General features: G+C 40.5%; 1 protein-coding gene across 7 annotated transcripts in view; it reads left to right on the forward strand.

Moving 5' to 3' along the window:
- The window catches only part of ppfia4 (PTPRF interacting protein alpha 4), a 65,003-nt gene that overhangs the window by 11,592 nt on the left and 31,939 nt on the right, over positions 1-21,472 (forward strand). Inside the window, exon 1 of one of the 7 annotated variants that reach the window (XM_026168336.1) lies at positions 19,823-20,999. The exons of the other annotated variants lie outside the window; for them this stretch is intronic. Within the exon in view, the coding sequence (XP_026024121.1) occupies positions 20,937-20,999 (63 nt within the window). The 5' untranslated portion in view covers positions 19,823-20,936. Of the gene's footprint in view, positions 1-19,822; positions 21,000-21,472 lie in introns of those variants that run through there. 7 annotated transcript variants of the gene reach the window in all.

Below are 21,472 nucleotides of genomic sequence, written 5' to 3' on the forward strand. Positions count from 1 at the left end.
GGATGCTGTAAAAGGACCAAACTTCAGCCAGGAGAACAGCTGAGATAATCCATCCACAATACGAGGTTAGTCATTCATATACTGCTGCATGGGCTGGGCTGTAGTTACATCCTAAGGTTTTAAAAACTGAGCTTAAATAAATGATTAGCGGTAATAAAAGCCGAGGGAGGTCAACAGTGATCACTGACTGTTTTAGGAGCTTTTTGAGATCAAATAGAAGAAAATACATAACATTAAACATGTTAACAACACAAAAGCCATATTAAACGCAGACTACTTTAGGCCCGGAAGTAGGATTCGTCACATCATCACTTAACGACCGGATACCAAATCTGGTGGCTTCTATAAAGAATGCAGGTTTATGACACTTGCACTTGCACCACCTTTCAGAACCAGAAGCTCCTGTATAAGTAAGTAGACCCATACTTTTGTACATATAGGACCGTCTATTGTTACCTACAATATCTTTTGATAATATCTACAGTTTATTTTGAAAAACATCATCCTTTGATTATTAACCAGTCCTCTCCACAGTCTTGAACATAGTAGTAGTAGCTCCATAGTGTGGTGGTTAACACATTTGGCTAACACGTGAATGAGACCAGGAGGTGACACAAATGTTGGGGGAGGGTTGTGTCAGAAAGTGCATCCGGTGTGAAAGTCTGTGCAGTATCAAATATGTATATTCATCTGCTGTGGCGAGTAAGGGAATCGCTGAAAGAAGCTTTGTCTAGACCAGGGGTGTCAAACTCAAATACACAGTGGGCCAAAATTCAAAACTGGATCAAAGTCGCGGGCTAACATTAAAATTTATTGGGAAAAAAAAGTCTTCCTCCAAATATAACAAGGAGTCTTTTCTTATGGACTCAAACAAGTTTTGCTGAAAAACCGAATATGGAACAGGCAAAGCTTAATACTAAACAATATATATAACTTATATAAACATATATATAAGTTAATATTACACACATGCAAAATCAAAATTCCAATTAAATAACACATCAGTGGAATTCATTTCTTAAATAAAAAATTAATTTGCAGCCTTCTGAATAAAATTTTATCATTTTATCATTTATCAGATTTTCATCATATTCTCCCACCTGTCCAGAAAACTCCTGTTTTCTGCCTTTCTTTTTGCCATTTTGGGATAGGTAGCATGGCAGCATTTGCATGGTTGCTATGACTATGGTGCTAATGGGTCCTGTCATGACTGACACGCCAAAACACCAACAGAGCATTCTGGGAATTGTAGTATTAGCAGTACATGCACTGTATAATACTGGCAGACCAGCTCTAATAGTAATTTTGTATGGCTTTGCGGGCCAAATGTAATTAGGCTGCAAATTTGGCCCGCAGGCCAGAGTTTGACACCTATGGTCTAGACCACATAGAGTGGTGGACACCTCCATCGTATCAGGAAGACTCTGTGGATTTGTTATCCCAGGGCAATATATAATGCATTTTTATCAAAAGTCCTATTTTAGAGTCCTACAAAGGCTTCATGAGGAGGTTGGATTGGTGCTGGTGGCATTGGTTCAGTTTACATCCGATTGGAACATTTTTATTTTGTACTTTTTTGATAAGTTGTTGCAGTTTACTGGAACAACTGCTGGATACATTAAGGCACTAAAACCTTGGTTACTGGCATGTTTTAATTTCCAAAAACAGATGCATTGTTCTTGCGTCTCCAAATAATACATAATGTAGGTAAGATATAGGGTTAAAATGGTTTCAATATTGTGGTTAGTTTTTATGTACATTTGGGAAATGTACATAAAAACTTTTCTGAAAATGTGTTTGTATGGGCACATACACACATATTGGGTTCGGAACGTCTTCTTTTCCACAGCAAGAGACATAAACAGCAGCAAAGGCAGCAGCAGCTTGAGAAGCTAAGTCTCCTGCTGGACCCTTAAAAGGATTTAAAGAACTTCAAAATGCATCTTTGCCTCCATGAAATAGAGCTTGTCAGTGTCTCACAACATAGCACCCACCCCCCACTGTTGGCTGTCAATACCACGCACACTCACCAACACACACACACACACACACACACACAGATCTGCAAGAGCATAGCAGTGCAAGTGAAAAGCAGGATTTGGGATGAGGACACAGTAAGGCAAATGTTGCTGTAAATAGCTAATGACTTATTTGAAGTATTTCATGCATTTGTATGAAATGAACTGGCCACAGGCATACATTAACATGTGTTTATTTGTACTTGTTTAATTATTTATGTTGCATCAATTTCAGGATCATAAATGAGCACGTATTAGTGATATTTACCCCATGAAAAATGAAAATATCATTGGACTTCATGAACTGGAGTTATTAAGTAATTTGAGTGACTTGGAAGCTGCTGAGTAACAGAGCGAAGTTTAGCTTAGTGACACTCGTGATAACATCAAAGTTGCTATGGCTAACATCTCTGCAAACCTTTGCCTCTTTGCACATTTATCAGATCAGCATTAGCATTAATTGATTGTATTTCCGTCCTGTTCCTGGACAGGTACAAGCGATTGCTGGCTCTAATGCTTCTGGCATTAGACGCCCACTCTCTGACACTGCTAGGACAAACTTCACTCTAAATAGGCCTTTCTGTGGAAAACATTGATATAGTATAAACAGGCCAAGACAAATACTGGATACTAGACTTTGTTTTCTACTTGTAATCATATTGGTCGAACATTATAGACAGTGCAAAAGGCATAGTCAAGTAAATAGATAATCAACTGATTTGACTGTTGCTTAGCATAAAGCTAAAACAACTTGCTAAATTTTCTAGAATTACTCATTATTTAATTGACCAGTTGTTAATATATAAATGTGTAAATGCTGAATCTAGAAAATTATTTTTGAAAACATGGCTTTATTGCGCTTGAAGTTAAATTAGTCTGTTCTGTCTTCTTCAGATTTAGTTAAACATGATTTTGTCGAGAGTGAGATCCATCAGTCTGTAAATTTTAGATCTTGTGTCTCCATCTTTTATCTTGATTGCTTGAAATGGAATGGGCGCTGCACTACCTAATGTCCGAGCACTAATGAACTAGCTCGTTTTGAAGGAAGGAAGGTTCAGGGCTGAAGCAATCAGCATCATGGGCTCATCCGGTTAGAATAAGAAAAAGCAGCCATCTAATTCAGAATTATTCTCAGGGTTCTCCTTTTATTCTCAAATAAATAAGGCAAAGAAGGAAGGAAACAAAGACACACATGGACTGCCAATGCTGAAAGAAAACAGAGATTTAAGTTACTCATTACCTTAAACAATACATAAAATAAAAACCCAAACAGAACCTCACCTCAGCTGCCGCCCCGTGTGGAAGTGAGGAAAGAGTGAGCCAAAAGTGAATGCAGTCCTTATATACTGTGTGACATATAATGTGTGACAGGTGAGTGCAATCAAGGACAAGCACCACACCCAATCAAAGGTGAGAGAACTAAACAAGGTGCATCTGGTGAAGTGAGTGGGTGTGCTGGGATGTGCTAAAAGGTGGGTCTCTACAACAGCCGCCCCCATATTTCTAGTGAGAAATATGTTGATATGATCAGGATCAGTCTTCGTCAGGAAGCGGGGGCAGGGGGATCAGACAGGAGACAGGGCGGATATAGGTTTTATCCTGTACCAGGACCTCCACAGTTCTGATGCGGTCATCTGGGCTTTTCAGCAAGCGTGTAACTCTTCCTACAGGCCAAAGGGCACGTGGAAGGTGTGAATCCATAATCATGACAACAGAGTTCAATGTGAGATCTGGGTACTCCTTCTGCCATTTGGGTCTTCTTTGGAGGTTTTAAAAAAATATTTGTAAGGGAGTAAAATGCTTAACAAACATAAAACCATAAGCTTGTTTAAGTAATACTGGAAGTTTTTAAATGTATATGTACACAAAAACTTCTCTGCTTTGTTTTTTGCATCCATTTATTTACTTCATGCCTAAAAAGGGGCAAGAGCTGTGAAAAATAAAATATGAGTTTTTATTTGTATTTTACAAAATTAGTCAACCTAACAGGATAGGTCTTCCTAGTACTGGGCTGGACACACCTTTCTGTACAGATCCAACAAGGTGCTGGAAACATTTCTCAGAGGATTTAGTCCATATTGATGTGATAGCATCACACAGTTGCTGCAGACTTGTTGGCTGCACGTCCATGATGTAACTCTCTGGTTCTACTAGATCACAAAGGTGCTCTATTAGATTGAAATCTCCTGACTTTGGAGGCTATTTGAGTACAGTCAATGTATTGTTATTTTCAAAAAACCCACTTGATGTGATGATTTGAGCTTTGTGAGCACATTATCCTGCTGGAAACAGCCATCAGAAGATGGGTACACTGTAAACATGGTCAGAAACAATTTGGCACTAAGAGACTCATAATGTTCCAAGAAAATATCTCCCACATCATCACACCACCATCACAACTTGAATTACTGCTACAAGGCAGAACAAATCTGTGCTTTCATGTTGTTTAGACCAAATTCTGACCCTACCATTCGAATTTTGCAGCAGAAACCAAGACTGATCTGAAAATGCAATGTTTTTCAAATCCTCTGTTAGCCAATTTTGTTAAGCCAGTAGGAATTGTAGTCTCGATTTTCCTGTTCCTAGTTGACAGGAGTGGCACTCAGCGTGGGTTTCTGCTGCTTCATAACCATCTGCTTTAAGGTTTGATGTGTTGTGTGTTCAGATATGCTCTTCCTCATACCTTGTTTATAATAACCGATTATTTCAGTTACTGTTTCTTTCCCATCAGCTCGAAGCAGTCTAACCGCTCTTCTCTGACTTCTGGCATTGAAGACTCATTTTCTATCAGTGAACTGCAGCTCACTGGATCTCTCTTTTTTTCTCTTATTCAAAACATTCTCTGTAAACTCTAGAGATGTTTGTGTGGGAGAATCCCAGCAGATCAGCAGTTTATGAAATGCTAGCCCATCTGGCACCAACAACCATGCCACATTCAAAGTCCCTTAAATTGTCTTTCTTCCACATTTTTAAGCTCGCTGTTAAGTTCAGCAGGGCATCATGACCAGATCTAAATAGCATGCAATTGACTTATATGACATTTGCATTAACAAGCAGTTGAATGGTGTATTTAATTGGCATGATCCTTCTACAATTTTGTTGTACATGCACAGTGACAGTAAAGGGCTGTTCTATTCTATTCTATTCTATTCTATAAAGTGGCCATGAACATATAACTACGTACTGAAATCTTGCATAAGAAAACGGTTCCAGTGATGAATTGCCTGTACACAGTCAGCAGTTCCTAGTACATAAGTGTCCAACTGGGCTAATACATCACACTCATGCACAGCTACACACACATCAGTGTATAAACAGTTACAGTGTTTCACACAAAGATGTATGTACTGATGTGAGATGTTAAACAGCTCAGAGCACCATCATGTCTGGCCAGACATCAAAGTACACATGATGACACCCACAGTACATTGACTTTTCCGTGCAGAACAGACACAGCGCAAGGCTGATTTAAACAGCAGGAGTTCACGGAGTACATACTGGAGGAACTAATAAGATATTTTTGGTGCATGTACATTCACAGATAGCTCTTTAGATCATCTAGTCTCTGTATTAAATCAAGAGCCAGTTATTCAGCACCACCTACAACATGCCTCAGTTCTCAGCTGCAGTCTGTTATTCATTTACTTCCAGCTCCATTCACAGACACGTGGGTTGGTGTAGACACTCAACTCAGACACTGTGCAGAGTTTTATGTGCACACACACGCAAACACGCGCACGTGCACGCACAAATACAAGTTCTGTTCCTGTTTCTTTGAGCCGAACTTGTTCCAGCACCTCTTGTCATCATCTTCGGTTAAATTGTTTTTTGTGTCTGCTTGTTTTCCATAATGCACACATTGTATGAAACCAGAAATCTATGAATACTTATGAGTCAGTGAAGATTCAATACCCGTATTAACACATTAGTAAAAGACTGATCTGTTCTCTCTTCAAGGAATGGTTCTCCTTCGCTCCCTGTCTTATCAGTTGTGATGGCTTTAAGTGTGTGCGCTGAGAGGTCTATTAGTTAGCTATCGTTCTGCCACATAATTCTTCATATCTCTCAGCCAGCTCACTGTACTTACAGCTTTGCTCTGAGAGCACTAGATGGGAGCACTGCTGCTAGGATGTTGTACTTCGGCACAAACCTCCACACTCTCCTCGCACAGTGTTTCTGGACCGAGCGTGCGATTGATTTTACCATCTCGTGTTACCGTGATAAAGCAAAACTAGATAAAAGTCACAATTTTGCTTTTTTTATGAGGGTTTTATTAACATGCAAGTTGAAGTGCATGTGTGCACTGACTTGACCCAAACCAGGAAGTCCAGTGAGCCTTTGTAGTAGCCTGAAATCATTACATTATGGGTGTATGTGTGTGTCCATTTATTAAGATTGCCTGTGTGGTATCTTTTAAAATAATTTCCCCCAGGGATCAATAAAGTATTCTGATTCTGATTCTGATTTTTGTTTGCTAAATGCATTGTAAAGCCCCCGTGGTACATTTAATTACAATGCTAACAGCCTGAACCATCTTCCCCCTCATATTGTAATTGCCTGAATAACTGACAGAAGAACACACACACACACACTTTTTCTCCGTGGCCAACTTTATCTGTTGATGATGAAGGTCAGTAAGCATTGTGGTGGCCCATTATAATAATGAGGCCTGTGACGTGGTCTGCCCCAGTGCAAGAAAAGCATCATTCACACTTAGCTGCCTTCCTGTCTTTTCTCCGCCATATGCCTCACAACGTCTCTTCTTGCCCTGAATTCCACACGTCAGTAGCACTTTTCATTCACTCACACTGACTCTCAGTCTGTCCCTAACACAATCAGACTTAAATTGATCAAGGATAGGCTCAACGCACAGTAACAGTATTAGAAGAGAAAGTGTCTACTACAAGTTGCTACTGTCCAATTTTCCAAAAGGTTTTTAAGGTAGGAGGAGCTTTCCTTGATTATTCTGGTTTGCGTGTTGTCATCACCGTTCCTTAACAGAGAAACCCAGAAGTTCCTGATTAATTCAATGTGTCAAGTGGTCTGTTTAGTTTGTTTATTTCAACTTTCTTTGTTTTTCTTCCTGTCACTTTGGTGCAGTTGGATGCTTCTGATACCTCTAAGCCCTAGCTGCTGTTTCTCGAGGATAAGAAGTCAGTCAGAGCTTTAGCAGATTCAGAATGCTTTGTTGTTTTAAAAACAAAAAATCCCAGTCACATTTTTCCAAATGTATGCAAAACTGAACCCTTATTTGAGTAGAACTGTGCTGTCCTTAGTTAACGTCAGTGGTAAATCCTCCTACTTCACAAATCTATAAGTCACTCCTAAAACAGTCACCTACCATTAAGCGTTATCCCCCTACACTTTTAGCAGTTTAGAATGATTCATATGTTCACTGTTAGCTTGCAGTCTACAGTATGTAATGGGGACAGTTTCCATCCGTAATATGACACCACAACAGCATGTTATTTCTGGAATTAGGTGGACAAGTGCAGCATAACAAACACTGATGAGCATTACCTTAGAAAAACATTATGACTTTATAATCTTGCGATTTCCAGGTGTAAAGGGTGAGCTAATACCCCTTACATCATCGCAGGGTACCGTAAGAATATAATTTCCCATTTTAATTGCAAGCCCTGTGTAAAATGGTGCTGTAGTGAGTGCAGTAGGCGTACACACTCATCTGCCCAGCTCAAGTTTACTGAAGGTGACTAAAATCACTCCACGGAAAGGCGTTTAAATTTTGAAGCAGTCCTCTTGTAAATGAGACAGAGAGCATGGCAATGAGGGCAAGTGTGAATGAGAGGTGGAGAAACACTGAGACAGAGAGGAAGTGCCTGTAGCTGAGTTACATAAAGATCATGTAAAGCTCTGTAGCCTGCATTAGGCAATGCCCCCCCCCCCCCCCCCCCCCCCCCCTTCTGCTGCTATCCTTGGATATTCCTCTCCACCCTTCTACTTCTCCAGTTTCAGTCACATCCTTTTGTCATTGTGACCGGTTCATTTTTTGCCTTCTCCATCTGATCCTGTGTTTCCTCTCTCTGTATCTTATTCTCTCAGCTCGCTCTCAGCCAGCATCTTGTGTCCCGAATGACAAAATCTCTTCTCTTCTCTTCTCTTCTCTTCTCTTCTCTTCTCTTCTCTTCTCTTCTCTTCTCTTCTCTTCTCCCTGTTATCTTGCGTGAGCTGTGTTATGGGGGGTTGGAGCACCCTGGAGGGCGAACACACTCAAACACACGCACAAACACACACTCTCGCACCCACATATCTGTGCTCTAATTGGTCCAGATTGACTGTAGACTTTCTGCCAGGGCAGTGGGTGCATCGTAGCATTCCCACACAGCGTAAGGAAAAAGACAAAGAAAACATTCTTTTTTGCAGTACTTTTTTCCCCTGCTGTATGTCTTCAGAAACATTTTTTTTGTGTTGGCCGCTTTTCTTCTATCTCTTTATACCATTTCCATAGCTTCTATAGTTCCTACTCTTAAAGTTACTCTATAAGAGTTCAAGGCATTTTACCATTTTAATTCATCTGTTCAATTTATGTAATATTCCCACTTTTATTTATTTATTAATTTGTTAATCCTTCCAGGCTGTTAGATTTAGAGAATTTGACCCAGCACACTCTAGGGAATTCTTTTTAAGGCTGTGGCATTATTCTTTATTTATAGCTAATCATTACTACTTGTAGCCAGGAATTTGCAAATAATACAAGTGGAAAAACCTTTTGAGTTGACTGATACTGTAGCATTTGTTAAAACTGCAGGATCAGCTAAATGTGTGTGCTCCAGGTCAGCATGTTTATTTTATCCTAGTCATCTTGTTCAAGTTATTTTTATTCCTGTCATTTTTGGCAGTGAAAAAAATCCCTTCTCCTCCCCTTCCTGATCACCCCTGCAGTGCATCACTGTTATCACACACATATGTTCACGTATGCAGATTTACACACATACGCAAACATATAGACTCTGCACAACTACCCAGTGGGAATACACCACATCTAGCTGGCATTTGTTTAATGCTGACCCAACGGAATATACGTCCGTCCCTCCAGTTTTCCCCTCACCCTAACGACACGGTGCCAAAGAGTCCCACAGTCACCCACATACTGCTACACGTACAATATAGCATTCCTGATATAGAGGCTTCAGTCTTGCTTTCTGTCCATGAACATCTCTATCTGTCAGTCGTCAGGTCAGTTGGACTCTACATGGGTGCTTATGTCCACGTGCAGGCTCAGGGTTTTTCTTTTTCCTCCTCTTCTTTCAAAGCCCTGCAAATAAAATCTCCGGGGAAATACGGAGGATGGCCTATGGTGTTTACTTCCTCACACCCTCTATCCCATAGGGCATGAGCTATCAGCTGCACTGTATGTGTATGCGTGCATATTTTCTCATCTGAGTGGTATGATGTACAAACAGAATTCCTCCTGCACAAGATCAACAATCTGTTGTGTCTGTGTCTTTAATGTGTGAAGGTTTTTTGTGTGTATGTGTGTGTGTGCATGTTTATTCTCTGGCGTGTGTAGCCTAAACCTTGATTGCTGCCGATGATCGACTGCCAAAGCAGAGTAGCTCAGTGTGTTAGTGGGTTTGGCTGAAGGACTGTGTGGGGGAATCCTCTGTTCACTGTGAAAGGAAGGTAAATGCTTGGCCAGGGAAGAACAACCGGGAAGAACCGATTGTAGATACTTTATCTCATATATAGTATGGAAAGAGATGCAATGAAGCTCTAAGAATCGCGAAACTTGACACAGGATTGGTCAGACTCAAACTTGCACACAGTAATCACCTAATGGGTATTCACTCAGACTGTGCTCAAGGCAAATTCTAATTAATGTCTGCACCTTCAGACTCAAAATATAAAGGATCATACCTGTATAGAAGGATTTCTCTTCACAAAGAAGCAAAAACGCTAAGGAGACAACATGACCGGCATTTGGATAAAATGTCATCCTCTTCCTCCTCACCTCAAGCTTCATCTCCTGAACTGAAGTCAGGGCTCTAACACATGCAAATGTGCATAAACATACTTATTGATTTATTCTCGATATTGTAGCAATTACTTATAGTCAGCAGATTAGACATGCCATCTTCCCGTTGCCAGACAGCTGACAATGAGAAGGCTAACAACAAGAACAGTTGGTTATAAGCTAACATTATGACAGCTTATGTTTGGACATTCTCACATTGTATGAGTTTGTTTGCTAAGTGTCTGAGTCCAGCAATGCTAGGTCCATTTCAAACACTTCATTAACAGCAGCTAACAGCAGCTAACAGCATCTAACACTAGCCAACAGCAGCACTTACTGACAGAGAAGTTCAGGATATCCTCATGAACTCACCTCTGTATCGCTGTCATCGAACAGAAGTGAGCTTCACTGACTCATCGACTCGTATTGGACTCCTTTCACAAAGTTTTACACCCACTCATTTGGATTAATAAAAAAAAGAGCTCAGTTGACTGCAGTCTACAATCTGCTGATATCTAGTGGTGAGATTTTAAACACTGTACCTTTAAAATGTGGCCAGTTCTTTGTGTAGAAGTACTCAGTCAGATGTTAAGTGAGTGTATACAACTACAAATATTGGAAGCTTGTATAAGAAGATGGTGTTAGTGATGAACTGCCCTCACAGAGTCTGCACTTGCCAGTACTTTAGGTGTCTAGTGACATCACACTCATGCACAGCATACACAAACAATTATTGCCTTCTGTGCATGGGGTAATTTCAAAAGAAATCAACACTGGCTGGATTAGTTAGTACAGATCAGAAAGTGATGGTGGGTACACAAGTTAACTGATTAGCCTGGTACTGCTGGAGGTGTCTTCTTTTTTAAAAAAAAAGAGAATTCATCCCTCTCACCATTGCCAAGTGATTGCTCATTGGAGCTTCACGTGATCACTGGGACTCTTTCTCTTTAATACTGTAGAGTCTCTGCAGATGAGTGGTTCTGAAATGGTGCTATATAAATAAAACTAATATTAACTTTAACTGAAGATGAAAGATGAAAAACGAGCAAAGAAAGGCTATAGTTTGAGCTTTCTTTGATTTATTCAACATCCATGGGCTCTGCATCCCTGTCTACCTACGTACCACACCCTAGCTTTGCCATGGATGTTAGGACTTGGCAGCACAGCTGTGTGTGTGTGTGTGTATTAGTTAGAGGTGTGCCAGGATGACATCATACAGTAGCTTGCCGAGAAGGTCTACTGCAGGCGCATGGCATCTACAATATTTATAGGCCCCCAGAACAGATGAGCTCACTCAGTCACTCAGTGTGACTGGCTTCACTTCACACACATACACACACAGAGAGCAAAGAAGTGGCAGAGAAGTTACTCACGCAATCTGTGCCACACCCACTCCCATGAATATTTTCTTTCTCCTCCATTTTTCCACCCACCACTTTTGAAGACTCTGTTTCATAGAGCTACAATCAAAAAGGCATCGCAATACATAATTAAAAAGATTATTCAACTAAAGTTTTAAGGACTCTGATGCAATTCAGTATAACTGTTAATTTAAAATATCTGAATGTGCACACACACACACACACACACACACACACTGTGACATAAAAAGCATCGGCTGTTCAGTGGGAATGAGCTGTCACAGTGTGAGTCATAAGGAAAGGGAATGGTACTTTGTGTGGGATTAAACCAGCGGGCGAAAAAGAAAGAAAGTTATAGTAACTTCAGACATAAACACAATATAGGCACAAATGCAGGAAGAAACACACTAAAAATCACACACACACACACAGGATTTAAATCCTCATATCCCAAAATAAACAATCATTTTTTGGTAGCGCAAATACTGTAGATCAATGTAACAGTAAAGTATGATTGAGAGTGACCACTCTGTGTGTGTGTCCATGCATGCGTGTGTGTTTGAGTAAGTGACTGAGTGAATGAGCACGTGAGCTTGCGTTACAAGGCTGAAGAGCTCCAGAAAGAAAAATCACATTTCATAAATAAATCATCCAGAGCCCTGTGATAGATGTGCGCACAAACACACACATACGCACAATTCTGTAATGCTTCATACCATGGCCATCATAATACAGAGCAGATTAGAGACGAATCATTTTTTAAAGAGCTGTCTGTGTGTGTGTGTGTGTGTGTGTGTGTGTGTGTGTGTGTGTGTGTGTGTGTGTGTGTGTGTGTGTGTGTGTGTGTGTGTGTGTTCACATTCCTAAGCTGGTGGCAGAGCCTTTCATGTCCTGCAGTCCAGAGCTCTGTGAACCAGGAATAACATCCTCTGAGGAATTCAGTCTCTAACATACAATTTAGCCGGAGCACACTTTAATATCAAACAGTGTTATACTGGATGCTTATAAGATACCCACTCAGATATTTGCAAACTCAAGCCCTACCAATTTGTTAGCAGGCTAATATTATCCTTGGATATGAGCTATTTTCTGATTTATCAGCATTCATAACAGAAGACAATGACAGTTAAAAACGATGAAACAATGTTATGCGTGTTGATGTTGCATAGTTTATCCTCCAGAGGGCACACCGCAGCTTCCCTCAAGGTGTTTGGAACAAAGACAACAACTATAACAAATGTTAGCAAAAATTATTTATGTTTCACATGTGTGAAAGAGAAAGTACCAAGATATCAGAATGTCCAATTCTTAAATCACTAAATATCGGTATTGGTCTGACAGATCGATTTATCAGTCAGGCAAAATGCACAAAATGAAGAAATAAATGGCCAGATATAGTATAGTTCCACCTATCTTGCAGCTATGTGTCTCTTTATTCTTACATGTCATTAGTGGATTACACTAGAGCCATTGTTGGACAATACTTCTTCATTTTAAGCCCTCACTTAACATGATCTTGTCATCAAACCATAAATCATGAAATTCTGACGACACTCAGAAAGAGATTTTCTTTTCACCATGTCTTTTGGAATAAAATGTTTGAATTAATAGGCTCTGATGAATGAACAAAACTCACAGTAAAAATATACTTTAAATAAAGTATAAATACAGATAATATAGATACATATTATAATGTGGAAATGCTGGTTGAAGCCTTATAGCAGACAAACTGCTGTAAGCCAAATTGCCCTTGAATATACTGTATTGTAAAACTGCAAACTCTCTCAAAACACAATTTTCGGGATAAAGCTGTCACCATGAAATTCCGCTTGACATTAAAGCAATTATTGTGTGGATTACGAGCTGCTTGAAATTGTTACATTTTAAATATGCAAACAAAGCAACAAGCTAGTTTGCATAAATGTCACTAAAATTCGAAAGAACATGAAAAATGTTGCAGTGTGATTTTACAGCCATAATGCCGGCTCGTTGCCAACACGAGCCCCACAGTCTATGCTCCCATCCATGTGCTTTCAAGGACGGAGGCTGTGTGAGAAGGACGGGACAGCAGTGTGATGCCTCACTTTCAGGCACCATGAGAGGTGCTTGTTGTGGCTCTGTCATTATAGTTACAGTTATCGTAAACTTACACACACACGCGCGCACACACACACATTCTCTCACCGGTGTAGAGTTACATCCTGCCACTGCAGTTTGCACTCTGTGAAGGGCAAGAGCAGCCTTCGTGAACTCCACAAACATGCACAAACACACACACTACTCATTACTCCTTGAGATTTTTAACTACATGAACCACTGGGAAGAGCACAGATTATTTAAAATTATGCCGGACACTCCTCTGGAGCAGTTTATTTACTCTGAGTATGAAGATTAATATTAATACAGCTGTGTTTGATGCTTTCCTCTAGAACCGTTATACACTTTCATCTGCAAAAACAGAGCAGCTGGGACAGATTGTGTGTGTGTGTGTGTGTGTGTGTGTGTGTGTGTGTGTGTGTGTGTGTGTGTGTGTGTGTGTGTGTGTGTGTGTGGTCTCTGGAGTATCAGTGTGCTAGTTTGTGTGTTTTTCAGGAAAAGACTCAGTGTATAGTAGGAGTGCATAAATAAAAATAATCAGTCAGTCTTAGTGTAACGCACTGGCTAGTTAGGAATTACTTTCTTTAGAATTTGAATTTAAAAAATAGGGTTAATGTTAATTTTTGTTTTATAAATGTGATAAAATTGTGATGTAAATTGTCCTTTCCCTTTGCGGGACAGACTGGTAAGTAATGTACTCTATGCAGAATCTGTGTAGATGTATTTACAACCCGTGTCCGTTGTTTGCAGTGATATTGTGCATTGTGTAAGTAAGAGGCTTCCTTCTGGGCAAGCCAAGAGATTAAGGGGGGCAGGGTGAAGGTGAAGATGGAAAGACTCAAGCCACGCACAATGACTGAATGATGAGGACAGCAGGAGAGCGAGACAGAGCTGACACAAGTGCTTTAAACAGAGGCAGAAGAGAGGAGGTGGCAGAAAAAATGAGGATAGGAGGAGGAGGAGGAAGAGAATGAGGTGATGAGGAAGGTGGTGATGAAAAAGGATGGATGAATCTTCCCAGAGTGACTTTGTGCCTGATATCTGTATAACAAATGGGGAAGAGCAGTGTGAATACAAGTGCTTAATTTCTGCCTGAAATGATATAACAGCATCCTGCGTTAAGCTGTTATGACCCAGAAAAATGTTTGCTGTTTCAAGTTTACTGTGTACAAATGTATTTTCTGTAGGAGACAGACAGGGTTACTCCATCTGATTGTTTCAGTTTGTTGGACAGATATCCAACTGATCATATTGGATTGGTGCTTTTGTGGTTAAAAACAGAAAGCTCACATTTTTACATATTGCTCAAAAATTTAAAGGAACACTTAGAAAACACATCAGCTCTCAATGGGAAAAAAACATCATGCTGGATATCTGTACTGATGTGGACCAGGTAATGTGTTAGGAACAAAAGGGCAATGCCTCATTTGGTGGAAATTAAAACAATCACCCTGCAGAAGGCTGAATTCAAAAACAACTCAAAAACCAATGATGCAGCAGCCTAGTTCATTTTGCCAAGATTTCATTGCAGCAACACAAAATGATACTGTGTAGTTTGTACCAAACAGATGATGGATGGTGTTCTGCGGGACCAGCTCCTGAACAGTCTGAGGTCCAACTTGGTGGCATCAAATGGACCAAAATATAATGTTGCAGATTTAGGTCAGATGATTGTGGGAGCCAATCAATGGCATCAATTCCTTCATCCTCCAGGAAATGCCTGCATACTCTCACAGGACCAGCATAGGGTCTGACAATGAGTCCAAGGATTTCATACTAATAACTAATTGAATTGAATTGAATTGATATACCTTTATTAGTCCCACAAGGGGAAATTTCATGGCAGTCAGGGTGCCGTTGCATAGCCTGTTGAAGAGATGACCCATCACCCACTGACCCATCACCAAACTGATCGGGCTGCACAATGTAATAGGCAACTGAATGTTGTCCACGGCTTCTCCAGACCCTTTTCATATGTGCTCAGGGTGAACCTGCTCTCATCTGTGAAAATCACAGAGAGCTAGTGTTGGACATGACAACTTTGGTATTCTATGGCAAATTCCAGTTGGGCTCCACAGTGCCCAGGAGCCCTGTTTTTGATTGTTTTGTTAGAGACATTCACGTCAGTGACCTGCTGGAGGTCATTTTGCAGTGCTCTGGCAAAGCTCATCCTTGCACAATGGTCCTACTGATGGATTAAGGAACTTCCACGGCCCTGTCCAGCTCTGCTAGAGTAACTGCCTGTTCGCTGGAATCTCCTCCATGTGCTTGAGATTGTGCTGGGAGAATCAGCAAATCTTCTGGCAATAGTATGTACTGATGTGCCATCCTGGAGGACTTGGACTACCTGTGCAACCTCTGTAGGGTCCAGGTATTGCCTTTTTGTCATAAACGGGCTGTGTGGAGGCAGATGAGGACCCAAACGCAAAACTCACAGAGACAAAAAGCTAAACTCAAAATCACTGCTTTAGTGCAGATTTCACAAAGAAACAGAACTAAACTGGGAACACTAACTGAGGACCGAGGGAACACAGAAAGGCACACAGGTTCGGGGAGGAGACATGCACATAAATACACGGAGGGTTAACGAGGGAAGTGGGAGCACACGGGGAACACAGCTGATACAGATAATCATAACGAGACACGGCAGGAGTAAACACAACACTGACGGGAGACTGTCAAAGTAAAACAGGAAGTACACAGAGGTGCAGACAGGAGGAGAGAGGGAGAACAGACATAACGGGCTGGGGAAAACATTGAATGAAACACAAGGAGGGGAAACGAGGGCTCACAGATACACAGAGGGGCACACAGGGACATCTTAACAGAACCACCAGGACCTCGGCATAAATAAAGAACAAAATACAAAACACATGAAAACTAAGAATGCTGGGCCAACATGGCCCAGGATCATGACAGTTTTGCTATCAGTAGTGACACTTTGCATAACCAAATGCAAAACTAGAGAGAATAAACAGTCAGAAAAGATGATGGGGGGGGGGGGATGTCAGTGGCCTCCACTTGTAAAACCATTCCTGTTTTAGTGGTTTTCTCATTGTTGCCCCTCTAGTTAATTTAATTAACACCAAAGCAGCTAAAACTGATAAACAACCCCATCTGCTACTTAAATAACCAGAGCAATATTGCAGAAGTTGAACTGACTTGATGCAATACTCTGATTAAAAAGTGTTCCTTTAATTGTTTTGAGCATTGCCCAGGAAGCTTTGTTGTTTTCCTGTTTTTAGGGCAAGCTAAATGTGCCAGCTGCTGGCATAAACCAGTATGAGAGTGGTACTGATCATGTCATTTAACTGTCAACAAACAAGTATATTTTGCTAGGCACCAGAACGCAGTTGTATTATATTATGTTTAATGCTTTGCTTGGTTTGCACAAGTCTTTCCATGTGTTTGTTAATGCTTTGTTATCATGTGCTTTATTAGTGGTATAAATTGACATTTTAATTGGAATTGATTGCAGTAACAAAATAAAGGCTAAGTCTGAATTTACCATTGTTTTGTGAGACTTGTGGACGAAACGACAACTATCATTGTAATGTTCTTTGTTTGGTGTCTGTATACACTGGGAAGGCTTAAATCCACCCTACACACCAAACCCATAACCTTTGTATAGATAATACATGTGTTCATTTGTTATTCATGATTGTGCATAGAGAGGGTGCCTTCTGCTCCATGTTACTGAATGTTAGGGTGTAAAATGGCCGCTCTCCATCGAGGGAAGTTTCAGCTGAGATTAGCTATGGTTGAGGGGGGAAAAAAACAGGGAAGACTGGAAAGAGGAGAGAAAGAGAGAAGAAGTGTAGAAGAAAAAAAAGAGGATGAGATCCTGTGCAGAGAGAAGCTAGAGTGGATTGAGTGTGAAAGAAGCAATCAGGTGCAGTTAGACAGCCGCAAAACGAGAAAGGGTGAAGGAGAAGAAACGAAGGAGAGAAAAAGCTGTGAGAGGCTGTCAGATAAAAAAAAAAGTCAGAGGTCTAGCACTTCTGTGGATTCTGCTGCAGAAAATATGCTTTCAAATGTGTTGGGTTTCGAGTGTTTTTGACTGTGCTGCTTGCTGATGTTTGTGTGTCGAGTTGTTTCTGTGTTTTTGTCTCTGACAATAAATCCCAGGTTCTGCCAATACCGGCTCCCACTGATGTCAAGGAGTAGTTATCAACATGCAGCATATTTTACTGGTGGTTGGAACTCTTGTTTTCCTGCATCTCCTTCTTCTCACTTCTGCAAAAGAACTACATGTGCACATGGTAACTTTTTTTCCCTCTTTGAAAACTTTTGGCTGCTCCAAAGCTGTTTATGGAATCCTGAAATACCCATTTGACCTGTTTCTGTGTGAAAGTTTGTACGTGTTTGGTTTGCTACTAGTTTGTCTGAATACCTTGTGATGCCAGTAGGGGTCTCTGCCTCTCCACGTCACTCACCCGGCCACCAGTGGTGTCCGCTGCGTTTGGCTACTCAAAGAGGCTGAGGCACAAGCCTGCAGTAAGCTCTTGTCAGTTACCGTCGGAAGTCACCAAAAATCATTAAAGGATGTTTTGATGTGTGGAGACTTGTCTGTCTCACTGAGTCATCTTCTGTTCTCTCTTTCTCTTCTGCAAACCCCTGTTTCCTTGACAACCAGGTGCAAGCAAGTAGACCTGTAGACAGGAACCATTTTCACATCTTCTTCTACATTTATGCGATGCCACTCCCAGGGATTGGGATTTTAAATGAGTTTTATTATACATTTTTAGTGACTAAACATGAATGTGAGAGATGAAGAACAAGAGGAGAAGATGAGAATTAATGAGCACACAAAGAGTAATGAAATTTAAATGAAAATAGCAACAGGAGTTGTAACTAAATAGTCATTACATACAACGTAACCATAGTACCACTCAGCTGCAATGCTTGTGTGAACCAGTTTTAGCAATTGTGAATGACTGTATAATTTGAAATAGAATTACCTTAAGTGGGCAGTTTATTTTTCTATATACAAAGAAACTGACTCCAGTCCACAGTAGCAGTGAATATTCTTGTAGCTTACCTGTTTACAAAGCAATACAGATGCATACATAAATGTTAAGATATGAATTTAATGGTTCGATAAGCTTAAACATGTTACTCTGGGGCGCTGTTATAGCTCGCTGGGTTGAGCAGGCAACCCATGCGCTGCAGGGTTATTACAGCTCAGGGCCATTTGCTGCATGCCTTCCTCTTGCTCACTCTCCCACCTTTCCTCTCCAGAATTAACTGTCATAATAAAAGCTAAAGAAGAAAAAGAAAAAAACATTATTCACAGATGCTTAATGTACATACATTTCTGTGAAAAAAGTATTTACCCAGTTCCTGATTTCTTCTTTTTTTAAAATCATCAGACAACCCAAGTAAATACAGAAATGCAGTTTTTAAATGATAATTTCATTTATCAATGGAAAAAAAAACTATCCTGAAAACTCTAGCTAGCTCTATGTGAAAAAGTAAGATTTCACTCACCCCTAAATGGGGACAGTCTTAGTATAGTAAGCCATATTATTTGTCTAAAAAATATCATAAAAAAATCTTCTACACAAGTTTTGAATAAGTTTTGTAAGAATTACATCTTCTTTCATACAAAATCCACCATTTCCAGAGGTTCAAAAAATAATCGGAGAGTTGACTAACAAGCAGTTTCATGGCCAGGTGAGGCCTGTTTCCTTGGTATTTAATGACAAATGAAGCAGATGTAATAAGTTGATTCAAAGCCTTGAATATGTATTTTATAACATTTCAGGGTTAGATGTCAGTGCAAATGAGTAAGACCATTACACTCAAAACCACCAACATTGCCCAATCAACAAACTGGTTCATTCTTAAGAAGAAGAAATTCACAACAAAAGCCCTGAAAAACCACAGAAGAGTGCATGAATTATTTCCATGCATAAGAAAAACTTCACAATATCAGACCAAGTCAAGAATACTCTTGAGGAGGTAGCCATACTATTGTATGCTATCATCATGTGTTCATGAATGGAAATACAGAGAACTTTTAAAAAAAGGCACAAACCAGTGGTTACACTCACATCATCTGTCAAACATGGCAGTGGCACTGTTATTGATAATATGGCAGAAAGTGTGAATGAGAGATCCTTCAAAATGCTGCAAAACTGACTGGAGATCAGTTGTACTCTAGCTTTTAAATCCTCAGTGTCAAGGTCAGTCCCCTGATCTCAAGCCATTACAGCGTGCGTTTCATCTATTAAATACAAAGCTGAAGGCAGACGGACCCTCAAGCAGTAATAAAGGAGGGAAATGAGTTTAGGAATTACGTATAAATAAATTACATAATAGTATTTCCTAACCTTACTGCAGCTATGCTTCAAAACTGGTCTTTACAAACCAATTGATGCTGGTTATGTCTATGTTTTCTACACAGTGAATTGTGTTTTGACGTGACATCTTCATATTGGCACTGTGAACATTTCCAGTAATAGTGGTATAGTCGTAACCATAGCGTCCCAAGCTGTTAGCTGTGTTCAACTGCCAAGAATCATGTGGCTCCACTAATTAGGGGTCACGTGATCTGTTTAATTTGGTAAGTTTTAGTGATTATTGGAATTGTAAAATTATTATCACGACTTAGTTTATCCACAGAAAAATAAAAACAAACTAGCTTTGTGATCATAAAGCAGATTTAACAATCTGTATAAATCACCAGAGGGGCTTTCAGACCAGCCAAGTGCATGCACTGTGCTATTATACCGGGAGAGAAGGGACAAAGCAGGCTATCATTTATAAATAGAAAGATTCGGCACACGCAATGTCACGCTGGAGGAAAATGGGTCTGTTGAATTTGTGTTGAGTAAGCAGTGACTGGAGTTTTTTTTTATTAGGAGGAAATAGAGCGTTTAATTTCATGCTAATTCTCAGCATTACAGCCAAATGTGATTTAAAAACTCCCTCTGCACTAAGTGCCAGAACTTTCATGTCTGCGTGCATGTGTATATGTGTGTGAGTAAGCACAACAGAACAGGTGGCCAGAGCCCCAAGTCCTCGTCTAAACCCTGCCCCTTCCTTCCTCTGTCAGCTGATGCGCTACGAGCTGCTCTCTCTCCTCCCTCCTTCATCTTTCTTGTCTCATTCTGTCTTTATCGCTGACCAAATATCATACTTTCTTTTCCTCAGCCTGCCCCTGTTTATCCATCTCTCTACCCTCACTTTTTCTATTGCTCTCCCGCTCCCTGTTTTTGTATTCTTCTTTCCTGCCGTGTCTCATCCCAGGCTGTAATAATATCAGACTGACTAGTGGAGTGCTGTTGTCCGAGCGACTGGCAGAGGGAGCAGTACAGGAGTTTTATTTAGCCCTGCTGCACTCTTTGTGGACCAGGATTCTGAGGAATTATCCCTCCGTTCCACCATCCTCACCCCCTTTACCTACTACTCCTCATCCTCTTCCTGTCTCTCATTTTAAGGGGTGTCCATTTGAAGGCTCTGATATGTTTAGCATTCACCATGAACCCTACAGTCAAGATCCACCTTCAGAATGGGACCCACTTTAACACCTACATGTACCAGGTAGGGACTCGGCATTCATGCAGTGTTTGGATATTTCCAGTGAAGGATTGCCTTCAGCTCAAATAGCTCACTCTGCGGTCTCCACATGTCCTTGCCTGAGTATTGATTTCAGTGCTGATGGCTCTTTTCTAGGTCTGAGATATGGCCTTCTCTCCACCTCCTCTTCCTCCCTCCTCCTCCTTCCTTTTCACCACTATGCCTCAATCACTCTGCAAAGAATGATTAATGTCTCGCAGTAAAGCAAATTGCATATTCGTTTAGAAATGTGGGTACACTGTCACCAACAGAGCCTTTCACTGGTTCATGTGGTTAGTAGCACGTTTTCAACTTCCATTGTTTGTGAATATAATAGAGATAGATATCTGTCATACACTGATTATGAACTCTCTCTTTTTCTGTGACTGCTGTGCATGCTTGACTTGCCTTATGCTTGTTACGGCACGCGTGCAAGAGACAGACTCTACTGATGCGCA

Source organism: Astatotilapia calliptera, chromosome 5 (assembly GCF_900246225.1).
Source record: "Astatotilapia calliptera chromosome 5, fAstCal1.2, whole genome shotgun sequence".
In the NCBI taxonomy this organism is placed as follows: Eukaryota; Metazoa; Chordata; class Actinopteri; order Cichliformes; family Cichlidae; genus Astatotilapia; species Astatotilapia calliptera.